We start from the raw sequence: 15,506 nt of genomic DNA, 5'->3' as shown, positions 1-15,506 counted from the left end.
CCACTGACTCGTGCAGGGTGGAGAGAGACCCTGGAAACACCATGTAAAAAACTCTAGACACAAAACACCACCCATGCTCTATGAGCCTATACATGGCAAATATCTAAACTAGGGAAACATTCAGAGATAGAAAGTGGAATACTGAGGGCTGAAGGAATGAGGTGATAGCTATCTGGGTTTTTTTTTTTTTTTGCAATATTCTGTAAAGATTTAATGATGGTGTGTGTGTGTGTGTGTGTGTGTGTGTGTGTGTGTGTATGTGTACGTGTGTTTGTGGGGATGTGCATGTGTGTGTGGCTGCTCACAGAAGCCAGAGACATCAGAAGAAGAGGTTATGAGCTGACCAACGTTGGTGCTGGGTGCCAGGTGTGTGTGTGTGTGTGTGTGTGTGTGTGCCCGCGCGCGCGTGCAAGCACGTGCGCATGCGAGCAAAGTGATGAAAAATATTCTTAATATAAGGTTATGCAATTCTGTAAACACTCTTAGATATGTAGATCTCAGTCAGGTAAGCAACGTGTCATATGAACCAGATGTAGAGGCAGAGGTCCATGGAGGCCATGTCAATGGGCTCAGTGTGAGGCCTGGCACCTCAGGACACTTACCACCTCCATGACATGGGCGCTCCACTTGGATAGAAGTTGCAGGCCTCTCAAGGCCAGGTCGAAAAGCTCCCGGTACTCTTCATCCGACTTCTGGCTGTCCAGGCCTGAGCCTGTCACCACCTGGGGGGACACAGAATGCAACACTCACCACATGGTCCCTGGGCCTGAGGCTTGTAAGCATTCCTCCTCTGAGTTCTCTGCAAGAACTGTGCAATTTGTTATGCTCCCTTGTGAGGTAAACTTGGCATTGACGGAGGAGTTTTCAGTCTAGATCCCCACTTGGCCCCATCCTAGCGTCTGCAGCAAAGGCTTTAACCCTGTCTTGAGTAGGAAGTCCTTGCTGTGATGTGAACTATGAGTGAGTACGCAAGCAATGACTGTCACACAGCACTGTGACATCACAGGTCCCCTGGTTTCGTATTCTACTTCTCATACAGTGTTCATCACAGGTCACCAAAATGATGTCATAGCTCACTTATTAGCTGCGATGTACTGATTGAAAAGATATTCCGTACCATATGTATATATGTATGTATGTATGTATGTATGTATGTATGTATGTGCGTATGTATGCATATACATGGTATATTTACATAATATGTTTATATGTGGACATGAATATATTCAGGTGGTCATCAATGATGGACACTATCTTTGCAAAGTTGCTTCATCGCTATGATCTGTAATTTCCCAAACTAACACTTGCAACAATATGCTTACATCCCCTGCAGACACCTGCATGCGCCCAGTTGAGCTGAGGCCTCTCTCCCTTTTTGGTTTAGCTCTCATATTTCAAGCGAACATATCCGCTGTAGCTTAAGCAGGCTTGAGATGCCCTCACTTCCCTGCTTTTAGTTAACAATTTCAAACAGAGCTGATGTGCTGTGGCAGTGGTTCTCAGCCTTGCTAAGGCTGCAACCCTTTAATACAGTTCCTCAATGTGTGGTCACTCCCAAAGATAAAACTATTTTTATTGCTACCTCACAACTTTAATTTTGGTACTCCCGTGAATCATAATGTAAACCTTGTGATAAGGTTGTTCAACCACAAAGGGGTAGTGACCCACAGGTTGAGAAGCACTATGCTGCGCTGTGCTCTGTGCACAGGAAAGCTGCAACAGACATGTGTAGAAACACTTCCTTCTAACTGAAGTCATGGTGCTGTTGACACTCAGCGAGTGCCAATGAATTAACCAAAACTGCCACAAAGGTACCTTTAGACAGAAATGCAGATGAAACAAGATTCTGTGGCAGTAAAAACACCCTGGTAAGAGGCTTGTGGGAATTTGAGTTTCTCTGTGGGCAATGGCTCACTATTTTTTTTTTTAATTCAGAGTTTATGGTTTTTATAGAATGTTGCAACTGAACGTTATGAAAACTGGTAACATATATGCACATAGAAAGTGTGTTCATTTGGCTGTATGGATCTGAGGTTGTCTACATCCAGAGAACTCATGCTATGGTAGATAGGAACTATCTAGAAAGATGTTGTGTCTGTATTGTACGATCTTATCATCTCCTATATACAGAAAGGCAGCTATTTATGATGTGATGTTTAGCTTTAGCTGCCAACTTGGCACAGCCTAGAGTCACCCTGGAAGGGTGTCTCAGTGAGAGACTGTCTACCTTTGGGTCATCCTGGAGGGATATCCATGGGCAATTGCTGAATTAAGTTAATTGACAAGGGAAGATTCAGCCTAGTATGGATGGCAACTCTCCCTAACCAGGAGGTACTGGATTGTGGATGAGTGGCATAAGCAAGCGAGCGAGCAAGGGAGCATGCACACATTTCTCCCCACTCTTAACTGTGTGTGTGTGTGTGTGTGTGTGTGTGTGTGATGTGAGCAGCTGTCTCAAGCTCTTACCTCTGTGACTGTCTCAAAGCAATAGGCTATAACCTGGAAGTGTGAACTAAAATAAACTAGGCTTTAAGTTGCCTTTTGTCAAGAGCATTTAATCATAGTAACAGAGAGAAAACTACACTAATGGCATTTACACATGGTGTTGGGTCTTATAAATAATAGAGATGCTTCACAATATATTCAAACATGCAAATAGGTTATACGAAAAACAAAGACTTTTCTAAGAGACTGGAGGATCTGCAGAATTTGCTGTCAGTTGTAGATCCTGGAGCAATCCCTCACGAACGCCATGAGGTAATTGTAATAGTGATGATGATGATGGTGGTTGTGGTGGTGGTGATGATGGTGATAAATAACCTTTGGCCAGAATTAGTCTTAGCTGGCACAAATACGTGACTAGGAATTCCGCTGACAAATGATTCTGCTTATCTTAGCTTACTCGCACATTTAGAAAGACAGATAAAGGTCTGGACTTGGTATGGTCCTTGTGAGCTCCAAGCTTACTAACCATGCTGCCTGTATTTGTCAGATGGAGCTCATTTCAAATGAGCTAGGTTAAAGTCACAGGTACTTCCTGGAAAAAGATGACCACTATGGCCATTGGCCACACGGTGGAGCCACTGAGCAAATGTAGCCTCTTACACAATGTGGACGCTAAGCTTGGGGACCTGTGTGGGCTTAAAATGCACATCTCACTTATCAGTGAGAAAGCCATCTTTGGGAAGGGACCCACAAAGACATAATAACCAAAGTTAGTTGTGAGGTGATAGGATTCTATGGGATTGGCTACCCTTCTTTGTGTATCTAATATTTTTTCCTTTCTTCTTCTCTTTTTGGTTTTTGTTTTTGGTGTTTTTTATGACAGGGTTTCTCTGTGTAGTCTTGGCTGTCCTGGACTTGCTTTGTAGACCAGCCTGGCCTCAAACTCACAGAGATCTGCCTGCCTCTGCCTCAGCGAGTGCTGGGATTACAGACATGTGCCACCACACTCAGCTTCTAATTTTTTTTTTTATCAACTCTGTGAAGTGATCATGTTCTTATATTAAAACAAGAAAAAAAGTAAAAAAACCAATCCTTCGCATTACAAGGGATCTTTATGGTACACACACTTGTGGACCACCATAGGTGTTGGTTTTCACTCTCCATTTTCTCTGGGACTGGGTCTCTTGGTTGTTTGACACCGCAATCGCCAGGCTAGCTGCTCCACAAGCCTCCTATGTTGCTGTAGAAGCCCTGAGGTTGCAGACATGTGCTCCCACTCCGGCCTTTATGTGAGTTCTGGGGATCCTAACTGAGCTGTTGCCCATGCTTGCCTGGTAAGTGTTTTCCCCGCTAAGCATCTCCCCGGCCCTTTATGGCCTTTTCTTTCTTTGATTCCATTTATATTTTTGCAAAGATCATATTTATGCATCTTTAAATGGTATCAGGGGCAGAGGTGTTTAGAACTGTGTCTCTGGCCATTGAAGGTGGAGATGGGATGAACCCTATGTAGCTAATAAAGTAACTGGACCTTTACTGTATTCCAGGCACAACCGTGCTTAGTGAACCTTTCGAAATAAGCGCTGTCATTACTTCCATTTAAAAGACGTCTGTGTTATTTTTAATGGGCACGGTAATTGTAGATATCTATGGGACACAGTGTGAAGATTCAACACATGTATACATCACCTCTGATGTCATCTCTTCATGTTGAGGTCCATAATTATCATCAACCATAATCACTCTACTGTGTGATAGAACATTATAAGTGATTTCTCCTACTTGGCTATTTTAAGCCTGTATTTTTCTTAAATAATTGCTATCTAATAAAAGTACAAATACCCCAAGAAAAAGGAAGGCGGGAAAGCATTTCTCTTATCTGACTGTACCTGTGCACCTGTTATACTATCTCTATCCCTGACCATCCCCCCAGTTTCCCCGCCCCAACTCCCTTCCCCCCTCAGGCAGTACTAGAATTATATCCATTTTGCAGATGAAGGAATCGAGGCACAGAGACACTGATCAACAGCCCTAGTCTGACTCTAAACCCACGCTCCCAGCAAGGCCACCTTCCTGCCTCTGGCAGTGTGTTCCCCTTATGCCACGCTGCCTGCTCTTGCCCAGCCTCTCTGTATAGCTGCCGGCCCTGGCCCAGTCACAGGACTCACCTCACTGTTGCTGTAGCGAGCCAGCTCAGAGATGAAGCGGATGTGGTCATCCCGGATCTGAACCATCTGCTCGCAGATGTTGTACTGGGGGCTGATGCTGCTCTGCGTGCAAGTCCACCTGGGGAGAAGAGCACAGGGTTTGTGTACGGGTCCTGGCTCCAGGCACTCTGGGTGGAACCAAATGGTAATGTGGCTGCCTACGCCCCAGAGCTGGCTCTCTAGGCACCATGGCTAGAGAGGAGAGTCCTGTCTCTGCCTTCTCCAGATTTTTACCACAGGTGTTTCTGGATGCCAGTGTACAATACTTAAACAATACTTACCAGTAAAGTGAGAGGGTGAGGGCCACAAAAGGCTAGGATCGCAGCCGAGCAAAACCAAACTGGGCAACCTCCCTGCCTATTCCAACAAGGACCTGGTGACATGGATTTACTCCCTGTCACTCTGAGGGGTACAGTTAGCTCCTCCCACACTTTTCTTCCTTCCTTCTTTCTTCCCATTCCCATCCTCCCTCTCCTCTCTTCTTCCTCTTCTGTCCTTTTGAATGATGTCATTAGGAAAACCACCCTGAATCGGATGGAAATAAATGAACAAAAGCTTCACCCTCTGCCCTCTTCCTCCGTTCAGAACTAGTGTCTCAATAGACAGAGAATGGGGAGCCAGTAGGCAGAACTTTGATTCAAAAGAAGATGCAAAGAGACTCTCATAAGGATTATGAGCAGGGGCGCCTTCCTCTTCTGCTAGTTTTTCATTTTGAGCTCCTTGCACAGGGAATGCTGTTGCTCAAACCTCTGACTCTGCCTGGTTGTCAGCTGGTATCTGCCTAACCAGCCTCTTTCTCTAAAATTGCCAGACATGTCTGAATTTTCCCAGTGACCCATCTCTGGGGCTCCAGGTAGAGGTAACTTGTAGGTCAGGGACCCCTCTGCAGGTGTCTTAGGTGTGTTTGTTTGTTTGTTTGTTTGTTTGTTTGTTTGTTTGTTTTTGAGACTGGGTTCTAATGTAGCTGAGGCTGGCCTTGAGCACCTGCTCCTCCCGCCTCCACCTCTCAACTGCTGGGATTATAGGCGTTTGGACCACACCTGGGCTCTGCTGGTGTCATTTTAATCCCAGCTACTAAGAGTGGCTGTGGCAGGGGGAATCACAAATTCAAGGTAATTCTGGGCTGGGCTACAGACAGAGTTGAACTCAATGAGACCCTGACCCCAAATGAAAAGTAAGAAGAGAGGCGAGGCTGCAGTTCACTTATAGGGTACTTGCCCAGCATGTAAAAGACCTTTGGGTCAATTGCCAGCGCTGCAACCCTTGGAGAGAGACTGACCAAAGGGTGGCCAGGACCGATCCACACGGATAGGCCATAGTCTCTCAGCTGTAGGTAATATCCGTGTAGATGGACCATCCTCTAATGTCTTCTGAGATCAGAGGGACCAGAGTTGAAGCTAGACTAGCCCAGCCCTTCTCCCCCAAAAAAAGATCCTCCTGGGAGCCACTGAGTCACCCCCAGGCCTTAGCATCAATTCCCTAGAACCATGGTTTTCTTTATATGACATAGGGGAACCCATGTCCCTGCCGGATCCATCAGCGACACTGTTAACCCCGTACTTACTGCATAGTCACAAAACCTGAGCAGACACCTGACCCAGTGACATCTGCTACCATCAGTAGACTCCTGCTGTCCCACTGAGGGGAGGGGGTTAACCGCAGAGCAGGACAAGGGGCGTGGCTATGCTCTGAGCCCTTTAGAGCTTGGCAGCAAAGAGCAGGTGCAAAAGAGCTCAGAGCATCCTCGCTATTCCCCTCCTGGCAGAACTGTTCTGCCTGCGGGAATCCACCTGCCCAGGGCTCTGGGGAGGGAGGAGGGACTGAAGTGGTCCCTCAGCTCCCTGCCCGGGGCTGGGCATCCTCACAGGAGCCGAGAGACATTACGGCAGGCACTCACTTGGACTTGTTCTCTTCATAGTGAGCACTGGTCTTAATGTATCTGGCCAGCTCTATCTGCATGTCGCCGAAAAGGGGTACCACCTGCAGCTGCTGCAAAGGAAGCAAACAGAGCACGTGAGATGCCACAGGCAGGGCTGGGCGGCTGTACCATCGGGGTGGAAGGCTTCGGTGTGCCCCCCGGGGCTAGTAGCTTGAATTATTTCTATAACGGTGTTGCCACAAGGTCCTGGCACCCAGAGGAACCCCAGCCAGTGGTTAAGCCCTTCCCCTGCCTCCAAACTACTGTGTACCAGAAAGGCAAAGTGAGATTTGTTCAAGGTCACATAGGAGAAAAGATTAGGCAGAGGACCAGATGGCTGGCCTCCTAGTACAGGGTCCTTTCTATAGATCAGAAGATTTCTGTTGCTCCAAACTGGAGCAGATGGCAGAGGGCTATGGCCTGAGGCGGCCTTCTGGAGTCTGTCATTAAAGTACAGATAGGCCAAGGACACATGGAAGGGAGGCTGCTATCTCCTTACAACTGTCTCTTCTGCACTGGACAGGGGACCAAGCACTTTATAAACACTATCTCAGCTGAGCCTGGCTATATAGGCCTGTAATCCCAGATATTCTGACAGAGAGGTAAGAGGCTCTTATGCACACAGGCTCCATGGGCAATACAGTGAGACTCTACCTTAAAATAAAAGGTAAAAAAAAAAAGTGTGATATAATTAGTAATAGAGGACTTAATTCGCATGGGCAAGGCCCTGGGTTTAATCCTAAGTACTATGAAACCCAACTACCCAACTATCTCCATGCACACATAACCAAGTGGAGTCAGTACTGTCTCCCTCTCACCGTATTGGCACAGGAATTGACATAGAGAAAGCTTAGTCTGTTCAGGAAGTCAGACCAGATAGAGCAAGAGCCAGGATCAGAACCCTCAACTCCAGGAGGCCTTGTCGATGTCTTTCCCCAAAGCTACTCCATTAGAAGGCAGTGGAGCCCGATTAACCCCTGGCCCTGTGTAGGCCTGGTTCTACCTTCCTTCTTACGACCTGAGGACAGACATTGCAGTTTCTCAACATGGGGCCCGTTTTTCATCTGGGGCAGCTCTGGAGAAAAGCTGACAAACCAAGCCACAAGATCCCTCCAAGGACTCACATTTCCTTTTCAACCTCTCCTAGTATCTTCTACAATACAACATGCCCCCAGGGCGGAGCTCACGTCTGAAGGACCCAACATCAGAGTCAACTCGGAATGAGAATACGCTTCCAGATGGGTCATCTCCTCGTTCAGACTCCAAAGACTTAAAACTTGCCTGTGGGTTTTTATTTAGAAAGTGTTGGGGCCAGAAGATCGGATCTCAGAGATGCTTGAATGCATGTGTATAAGCAGAGTGCTGGTGGGTTTCTGTGCCTAACTGGTGCAGGCAAGTGGACTGCCCTGGGCCCCAGAGTGGCTACAATGGCACCCATGAATCGACTTAAACCCTAGGGTTTCAGGGATGGAGAAGTGGCTCAGCAGTTAAGAGTTCTTTGTTGCTCTTCTAGAAGACCAGGGTTTGATGCCAGGTACCCACATGGCAGCTTACAACCATCTGTAAGTATAGTTACGCAAATATCGTGCACATACGTGCAGGTACAATACTTATACACATAAGATAAAAGTAAGTCTTAAAAAAAAAAATCCTGGGGCTGGAGAGATGGCTCAGAGGTTAAGAGCACTGGATGCTCTTCCAAAGGTACTGAGTTCAACTCACAGCAACTACATAGTGGCTCACAACCATCTATAATGAGATCTGGTGCCCTCTTCTGGCCAGGAGGTGTACATGCAGGTGAAACAGTGTGTGTATATATATAATAAATAAATCTAAAAAAAAAAAAAATCTAGCCTTTAGTTCTCCTTGCATGAGCTGTGGGGTGTAATGAAAATCCACACAGGCATTTTCTTCTAGGATGCAACTCTGTCTTTAGGAAAGGGAAAAAGAGCAAGCAGGAAGACTTGCGAGGCCTTCAGTGGGATCCGGGCTGAGTCCTGAGGCTGTAGTGAGGGCAGCTGAGCCTGTGTTTATCATCTTCCTGTTCCCTGCACATCTTTAGATGCCTCTGAACCATCTCCATGGCTTTCTGCCTAACTTCCTTCCTTCCCCCAGGGCTCTAGGCTCTAGTAATTCTGTCTCCCTGCCCAGCCCCAGCTCCAGTTACTAACCTTAAAAAACTTATCAATTTTGCTCAGGTTGATTCTCTTCTTGGCGTCCAGCTTGTAAATGTTACTGACATTTCCATCCATCAGGTAGAGGCCAAAGCCCATCACCTAGAATGAGAAAGGGCCAAGTGCAAAGCTCTCATCCCACCTCCAGAGGGACTACCAAAAGTGGGGATCCATGACGCACACGTGTGCAAGCACGCGCAAATCCAACTGGTATCTTGTAGGGACGCGCATGCTATTTCAAAAGCATACACATCTCCAAGTGAAAACAGGAAACGCGGGCCTGATTTCAACAAGAAAGTGTGGTGCCAGTTCCCACAAAACTGTTAGGAGCCACACAGTATTCTAAAGACGAGGAATTGGAGACACAGAGCGCTTAGTGAGCTTGACAGAGCCACACAGGTAAGCTGCAGAGACTATCTGCAACAAAGGGTTTAGTCTGGGCTCTCCCATCCAAAGGTCCACTCACCGATCCTCTGAAACAGGAGGGACCCTGATGCTTCCCAGAGGTGTCAAGACCTGGACACTGGAATAATGACAAATGACCATAAAATTCCCCAGGAAAACATTAACGTAAAGGCTCCCGAGGAGTCCCGGGGGCATTGCTCAAGAGCAAGTCTCTGTCTGAAGATGCTGATGCTGTTGACATTTCAGCCTGTTTCCTAATCCCTTTAGGTAAAGAAGCAGCTGCAGGGGTGTGGCCAGCTGCGGTGACACAGAAAGTCACTCCTTTCTTTCTCACCGGGGCCCCTAAGGGGAAAAAGTAGCGGATTGTCAAGGACAGCTGTTTCCTGTTTGCTGCAGTCTGTCCTGCAGTGACAGCACCAGACTGTCCCGGAAGGGCTTCCGGCGCCCCCTGGTGGCATCTGACGTTACTAACAAGCTGCAGAGAGAGCTGGGCAACAGCACACAACAACGCGGGAGGCCTGCAGACGACTGACTGTGAACTCAGAGGAAGGAGATGGAGTGTAGTAAGGCAGCCTGGGAGGTATCAGAGGGGCATAGCTGTTGTAGCCACCTGTGTTTGACACTGGGGAGGAGAGGCCTTTAAAACCGGGGCAAACTTTGCTGGTTTCTGATGGCCCGAGGATGCTGGAGTGAACAAGTTCCAAAAGCCACACTGCCCTGTGCTATCATTTCAGTAACTTTTGTTCGCCTGAACTCATGCAAGCACTTAAACCCCAAAGTCACAGGGCAATGGCATTAAAGGGGGGGGGGCGGGGCGGGGAACCTGAAGGATGTGGGAGCACACCTGGAACCCGAGCATTCGGGAGGCTGAGGGTGGAGAACTGAGAATCCAGCCTGGGTAGCAGAGAGACTGCCTCAAAATAAAATATGTCAATAATAAAGAAAAAGAGGTTGAAACTTAACCTCATAGTTATTTAAAGGTGAGGCCTCTTGGGAAGTGAATAGATTAGATCTTTAGAGGCCCCACGGCTGTCTGAGAAGAGGGGGAGCCCACATGGGGACACACAATAGTCCCATCATTTGACACCCTCAACGAGCCTCACCACGCCAACGTCACTTTCAGCCTCCAGCATGGCAGGCTGATGAAACTTCTTCCATTAAATAAATAAATAAATAAAGTTGCCAGTCTTAGGACTTTTGCTGGATTCATAAAAAAACAGCCCATACCGGGCGTGGTGGCGCACGCCTTTAATCCCAGCACTCAGGAGGCAGAGGCAGGCGGATCGCTGTAAGTTTGAGACCAGCCTGGTCTACAAAGCAAGTCTAGGATAGCCAAGGCTACACAGAGAAACTCTGTCTTGAAAAACCAAAAAAAAAAAAAAACAAACAACAACAACAACAACAACAACAACAAAAAACCCACCCAAAAAACAACAGCAACAACAACCCCCCCCCCACACACACAAACCAGCCCAGGACACTTAGCAAAATCAACTGAGAAACGTAAGGATGGGAATCCCAAGGCAGAAGAGGTTCTTGCGGGGGGAGGGGGTAACAAGGCTGATGTGATGGAGGAAAAAGGAATTTTGAGAGATTCTGGAGTAAAAAGAACAGAAAGGGCACCGTGGAGTGGGCACAGGGATCCTGGAGAAGGCTGTCCATGTCAGCTGTGAGAGAAAGGTTAGGAAGGACGTAAGCAGTCAACGACAGGCAAAGCCACAAAGGCTCCTCTGTACCATGCCGTCTTATGGCTGCGTGGCATTCCAAACGCATTTAAGAGCATGGGTTAGAGAGTCCACGTGCAGGCTGGTGAGATGGCTCAGTGGGTAAAGGCGTCTGCTGCCAAGCCTGATGATCCGAGTTCAATCTCCAGACCCCACAGGGTAGGAAGAAAGAATTGCCTCCCACAAGTTGGCCTCTGATGTTCACATGCATACTGTGGTACAGAGGTATTCAGGCACATACATAAGATAAATACATCTTTACAATTCTACGTATAAGGGTGTAAGGCTGGATATGGCGGTGCTTGTCTTTAATCCCAGCATTAGGGAGGCACAGGCAAGTGGATCTCTTTGAGTTCAAAGTCAGCCTGGTCCACATATTTGAGTTCCAGGCTAGTCAGGGTTAAATTTAGTGGAGACTCTGACTCAAAAAAGATCTTCTATATGCTATGTATATTAAATATTTTGAAAATATATAAGCACAGAAAGAAAAGACATATGTTAAAATGCTAAAAGCATTGTCTCTGATGTCTGGGAGAGAAAATCCTGAAAGATGGACCACTTTCCAGCTTTCCTGCATAGTTTGGAGTCTCCATAATTATAACAACAGCCTCATAACTTTAGAATGAAAAATGAGAACCACTAAAATAATTTTGACCACTCTGACAAAGCACAGGCTCTGCCTTCCCTAGAAGCTAGGAATTTCTCTTTCAGGAAGTTTAGCTTTACAAAAGGCTATGCCATCAGGGTTTTCAGTGCAGTCAAACATTTAACCATAGGAGATGTGTGGAGGGGAAAAAAAAAAAACCATCTCCATAAACTGGGTTTCTTGGCATCAACTAAGGATGGCATCTCAGAAACATGCCTAATGACATCTGCAAATGTGTGTGTACGGCACATGAAAGGGAAGGGAGAGGACACAAGTAAGATGGCCCAGTCAGTCACATTATTTGTGGCACAAGCACAGGGCCTGAGTTCAATCTCTAGCACCCATGCAAAAACTGGCATGGCAGTGCACATATGTAAACCCAGTGCTGGCAAGGCAGCATCAAGCCAATTTCTGGACTAATGGGTGAGGCCCCGATCCCAGGAAGAGACCGTACACGTCAGGAAAGAAGCTGGGGCTGGAGCGATGGCTCAGTGGTTAAGAACAGTTCCTGCCCTTGCGGAGGACCTGAGTTTGGATCCCAGCACCTATGTCGGGCAGCTCACAATAGACCGTACGTGACACCTCTGACCTTCGTGTGCACATACCCACACATGCATATTTAAAATAATAAAAAAATAAGTCTTTAAAAAAGAACATGGGTGGCTCCTGAAGCATGACACGGTTGTTCTACACACACACACATGCATACGCACACGCGCGCACACACACACACACACACACACACACACACACACACACACACGCAGAAGGAAGCAGTGTGAGGTGGGGAAGTTTTACCTTGAGGAGCATGTGTTTCTCACTGGGTGTCAGGTACATCTTATTCTCGTAGTAATCAACACAGATGTTGACAATGTCTGCCAGCAGTTCCTCATAGCCTGGGATCACTTCCAGTTGCTGGTGAAGACACTAAACAACAGCGCCACCCGCTGGTCAGGCAGAGCAAAAAAAAAAAACGTTCCCCCTGTACCACCCAGAAGGCCCAGAGCTAGGCAGATTAAATGAGCACTTTGGTCCCCACCTGAGCTCCTGTATGCATTTTTTCATGCCAGCAGGTGCTGATACCTGACTCCTCCCTGTGCTGCTTGACATTAGCAGGTAGTTTCTGCTCAGCTCCCACAGCAGGGACCTAACCCCTTGACTCTCCCATGCTAACTCAGCCAGTTCTGAGGGTCAAGAGAACTCTTGGATAGCCCAGCTTTACAGCAACTGGGCCTGCAGTAATTGCAGTTTAGTTTTGAGGGTGTGGACTCCTCAGTGAGGTTTCTTCAGACAAAGGCAGGGAGAAGACCCACCCAGGGAAAGAGTAACAGGAAGTGGGTAGGTATCTCCTTCCTGGCAGGGTCCAGGAGCATCAAAACAGTTCCTGTGAAGGAAAGTTTCTCTGTATCCCTTTCTCCCCATAGAGACAAACTGGGCCACCACAGGATACTCAGTGGATAGCAGCGATAGAATTCTTCACAGACGGCAGTGACTCCATAGCCTTCTGTAGTGAGCAAGAAAGGTCTTGCTACTGCCCAGGTCCCTGAGACCACTTGGCAACATCAGGGTCCTTTTTCTGTTGGCCTGGGGTCCTGCAGACATTCTTGTTATAAGAAGAACTGATAGTGAGACAGGCCCAGCTCTGACAGGGAGGGGAGAAGCCCCGTGGATGCACCCTGCCAAACGGGTGGGGATGGCTGTGCTTCCTCAGGCTCCTGGTCATGTTCTGAGGGCTTTTTGTACATTCTTCCTTTATTTATTTTCCAAGCTAATCCTACGAGATATATTCTCACAGTAGTCTCAAAATAACATGTCCACTTTATGGATGAGTAAACTGAAACTGTGACTTTGCCCAAAGTGTGATAACAGATGCATGGTAGGCTTGTTCTCAACCTAGAGGCTGGCGTGGGGCCCACAGCCCTGTGTGGGAAGCTCCCATAGAACAGGGAGAGGTCACTGGCAGTAGCTTTATTCCCATGAAGGGCAGTGGAGACAAATGTGGACCAAGCTCGTGTGCTGTCCCTCTGAGTCTGGGGCCCTTGCCTTGCCTCCTGGGGATGCCAGGCAGGACCAACAAGGTGTCTGTCCTCACCTGAGTGATCCTGTTGTGATTGGCCAGGAACATGGACAGGTTCTGAGATTCCTGGATGGACTGGGGGTCCGCCATCTTCCTCAGGAACTGGGCCGCTCTGAAACACAGAGGAGTTGGGGCGGGGACGATAACAGGGTACAGAGGAGTCTGCTCCCACACAGCCTACAAGAGACAGCATCCTGAGGTCACAAGGCTCTGAACATTACAGGTGATCCCAAGGACAAAGGAGAGGGTGTTTGGCAGTCCTTTCTCTGGGGCTGTTGACACCCTCATGACAGCTGCCTGGGAATTAGAAGGCATGAAAGCACAAACAAACAAACAAACAAACAAACCACTGGGATCTCAGGGCATCTAACGGAAACTAGACTAGGAGAAAACAGTGGGACAGGGAGTGGGCAGTGTCCTTATGCAATGAGTCCTGTAGGACAACCCCGGGCAGGAAGGTCCATTTGCTCATGTGTTCTGTTCATTATAGGAAAATCTCAACATCCTATTTGGGGGTTGGTTTGTAGTACTGGGGATTGGACCTAGGGCGTTGTGCGTGCTGAGCAAGCCTTTGACCTCTGAGCTTCGTCCCCAACCTTTTTGCTTTTTTTTCACTTTGAGATAGGGTCCTGCTAGGTTTTCCAGGCTAGCCTTGAACTCATACATAGCCAAAGCCTTGAACTGATGAGAAACACCAAGGATTACAATCCTGTGCTGTGAGGCCCAGCTGATGATTCTCCTGCCGTACGGTAGCCTTCCAGGTAGCATGGACCACAGATCTGGCTTTATCTCAATGTTCTCAGGCACAGCGTTGCCTGGCAACACGAGGGCCTCTAACCTGACTGGATGACAGATGGAAGGAGGAAGAGCATAGACAACACAGGCTGGCCTTAACAGTGTCCCAACTTAACCCAGCAAGGCACAGCTTGTGTCACAATAACTTGTGAGAACGGGGACAACACGCCCGCCTGGTTTAGGACACAGATGTTGGCTGTGGTCATGATGGAAGTGGTAGGCCATAATGGGAAGTGTATGGGGAGAGACACTCTGTGCTTGTGGCCATCTGTGACATCCTGAGTTGGCTTTGAGATGGGCTCTAACTGTTGGGCAGCCCAGGTTTCACATCTGACCTCTTCTCTCTGTAGTTATCTTGAAATCCAGGCAAGTGTGACAGGAGAGGGATAGGGTCGTTCTTTGCCAGGGATGTGGACAAACCCTTCCAGGAGGTGTGATCCAGGCAAATGCAGCTGCTGGGGTAACTTGGGGGGAGCAAATGCCTGGGCTCTGCAGTTCTGGGACCTAAGTGGTGGTGTCTTTGTTTCTCACAGAAGGTGACAATGCAATCGCCTTATGATAATCTTTCTGCTATGAGGCATGGCATGGCAGATATTATTTCTGTTCCCCAGATGGGGGAAGTAAGGACCTGATTCCATCTTGGGACAGCAAGCCTGGCCAACACCAACTCTTCTGAAGCCCCAGCTTGGAACCGTCTTCCTCAGACTACCCTGTCATGGCAGGTGGGTTTGAGGACAGTAATAATAGCAGGGAGTAAGTCTGTGAGAAGGGGTCAGGGGTCAGGGGTCAGGGAGGGCTCCTGACCTCTTGTAGGCAGAGTGGTCATTCTTGACGCTGCACTTCATGTTCTTTAGCTCATCCAAGACTGCGAACATGTTGATGAACTTGCCCAGGGTCAGTAGGTAGGCCTCGGAGACAAAGTCCTTCCTGCGTTCAGCATGGCACAGCCTTTTCACCTCGCTACAGAAGCGCTCGATGGCCTTGCGCTGGAGACAGAGGGACAAGGTGGTGAGGATAGGACAGCCTGGTGAGTGGGGACCTTAGTACTCTTGGGTAGGAGCTGGTCAAGGCTCCCCTGAGATTCTCACTGGAGTCAAGGTGGAGAAAGAAGGGCACAT

At 48.0% G+C, this 15,506-nt stretch overlaps 1 protein-coding gene across 3 annotated transcripts in view; it reads right to left on the bottom strand.

Moving 5' to 3' along the window:
• The window catches only part of CYFIP2 (cytoplasmic FMR1 interacting protein 2), a 126,528-nt gene that overhangs the window by 76,839 nt on the left and 34,183 nt on the right, over nt 1-15,506 (bottom strand). For all 3 annotated transcript variants that reach the window (XM_084763956.1, XM_084763955.1, XM_084763957.1), the window contains exons 6-12: nt 15,193-15,374; nt 13,609-13,705; nt 12,315-12,443; nt 8,739-8,843; nt 6,547-6,638; nt 4,611-4,728; nt 603-722 (exon numbers count right to left, since the gene is read on the bottom strand). In XM_084763956.1, the coding sequence (XP_084620082.1) occupies nt 603-722; nt 4,611-4,728; nt 6,547-6,638; nt 8,739-8,843; nt 12,315-12,443; nt 13,609-13,705; nt 15,193-15,374 (843 nt within the window). The remainder of the gene's footprint in view (nt 1-602; nt 723-4,610; nt 4,729-6,546; nt 6,639-8,738; nt 8,844-12,314; nt 12,444-13,608; nt 13,706-15,192; nt 15,375-15,506) is intronic.

The sequence above is a fragment of the Acomys minous genome (assembly GCF_964271855.1).
Source record: "Acomys minous genome assembly, chromosome: 16".
Lineage (NCBI taxonomy): Eukaryota > Metazoa > Chordata > Mammalia > Rodentia > Muridae > Acomys > Acomys minous.
This window is presented reverse-complemented; position numbering and strand designations above follow the sequence as displayed.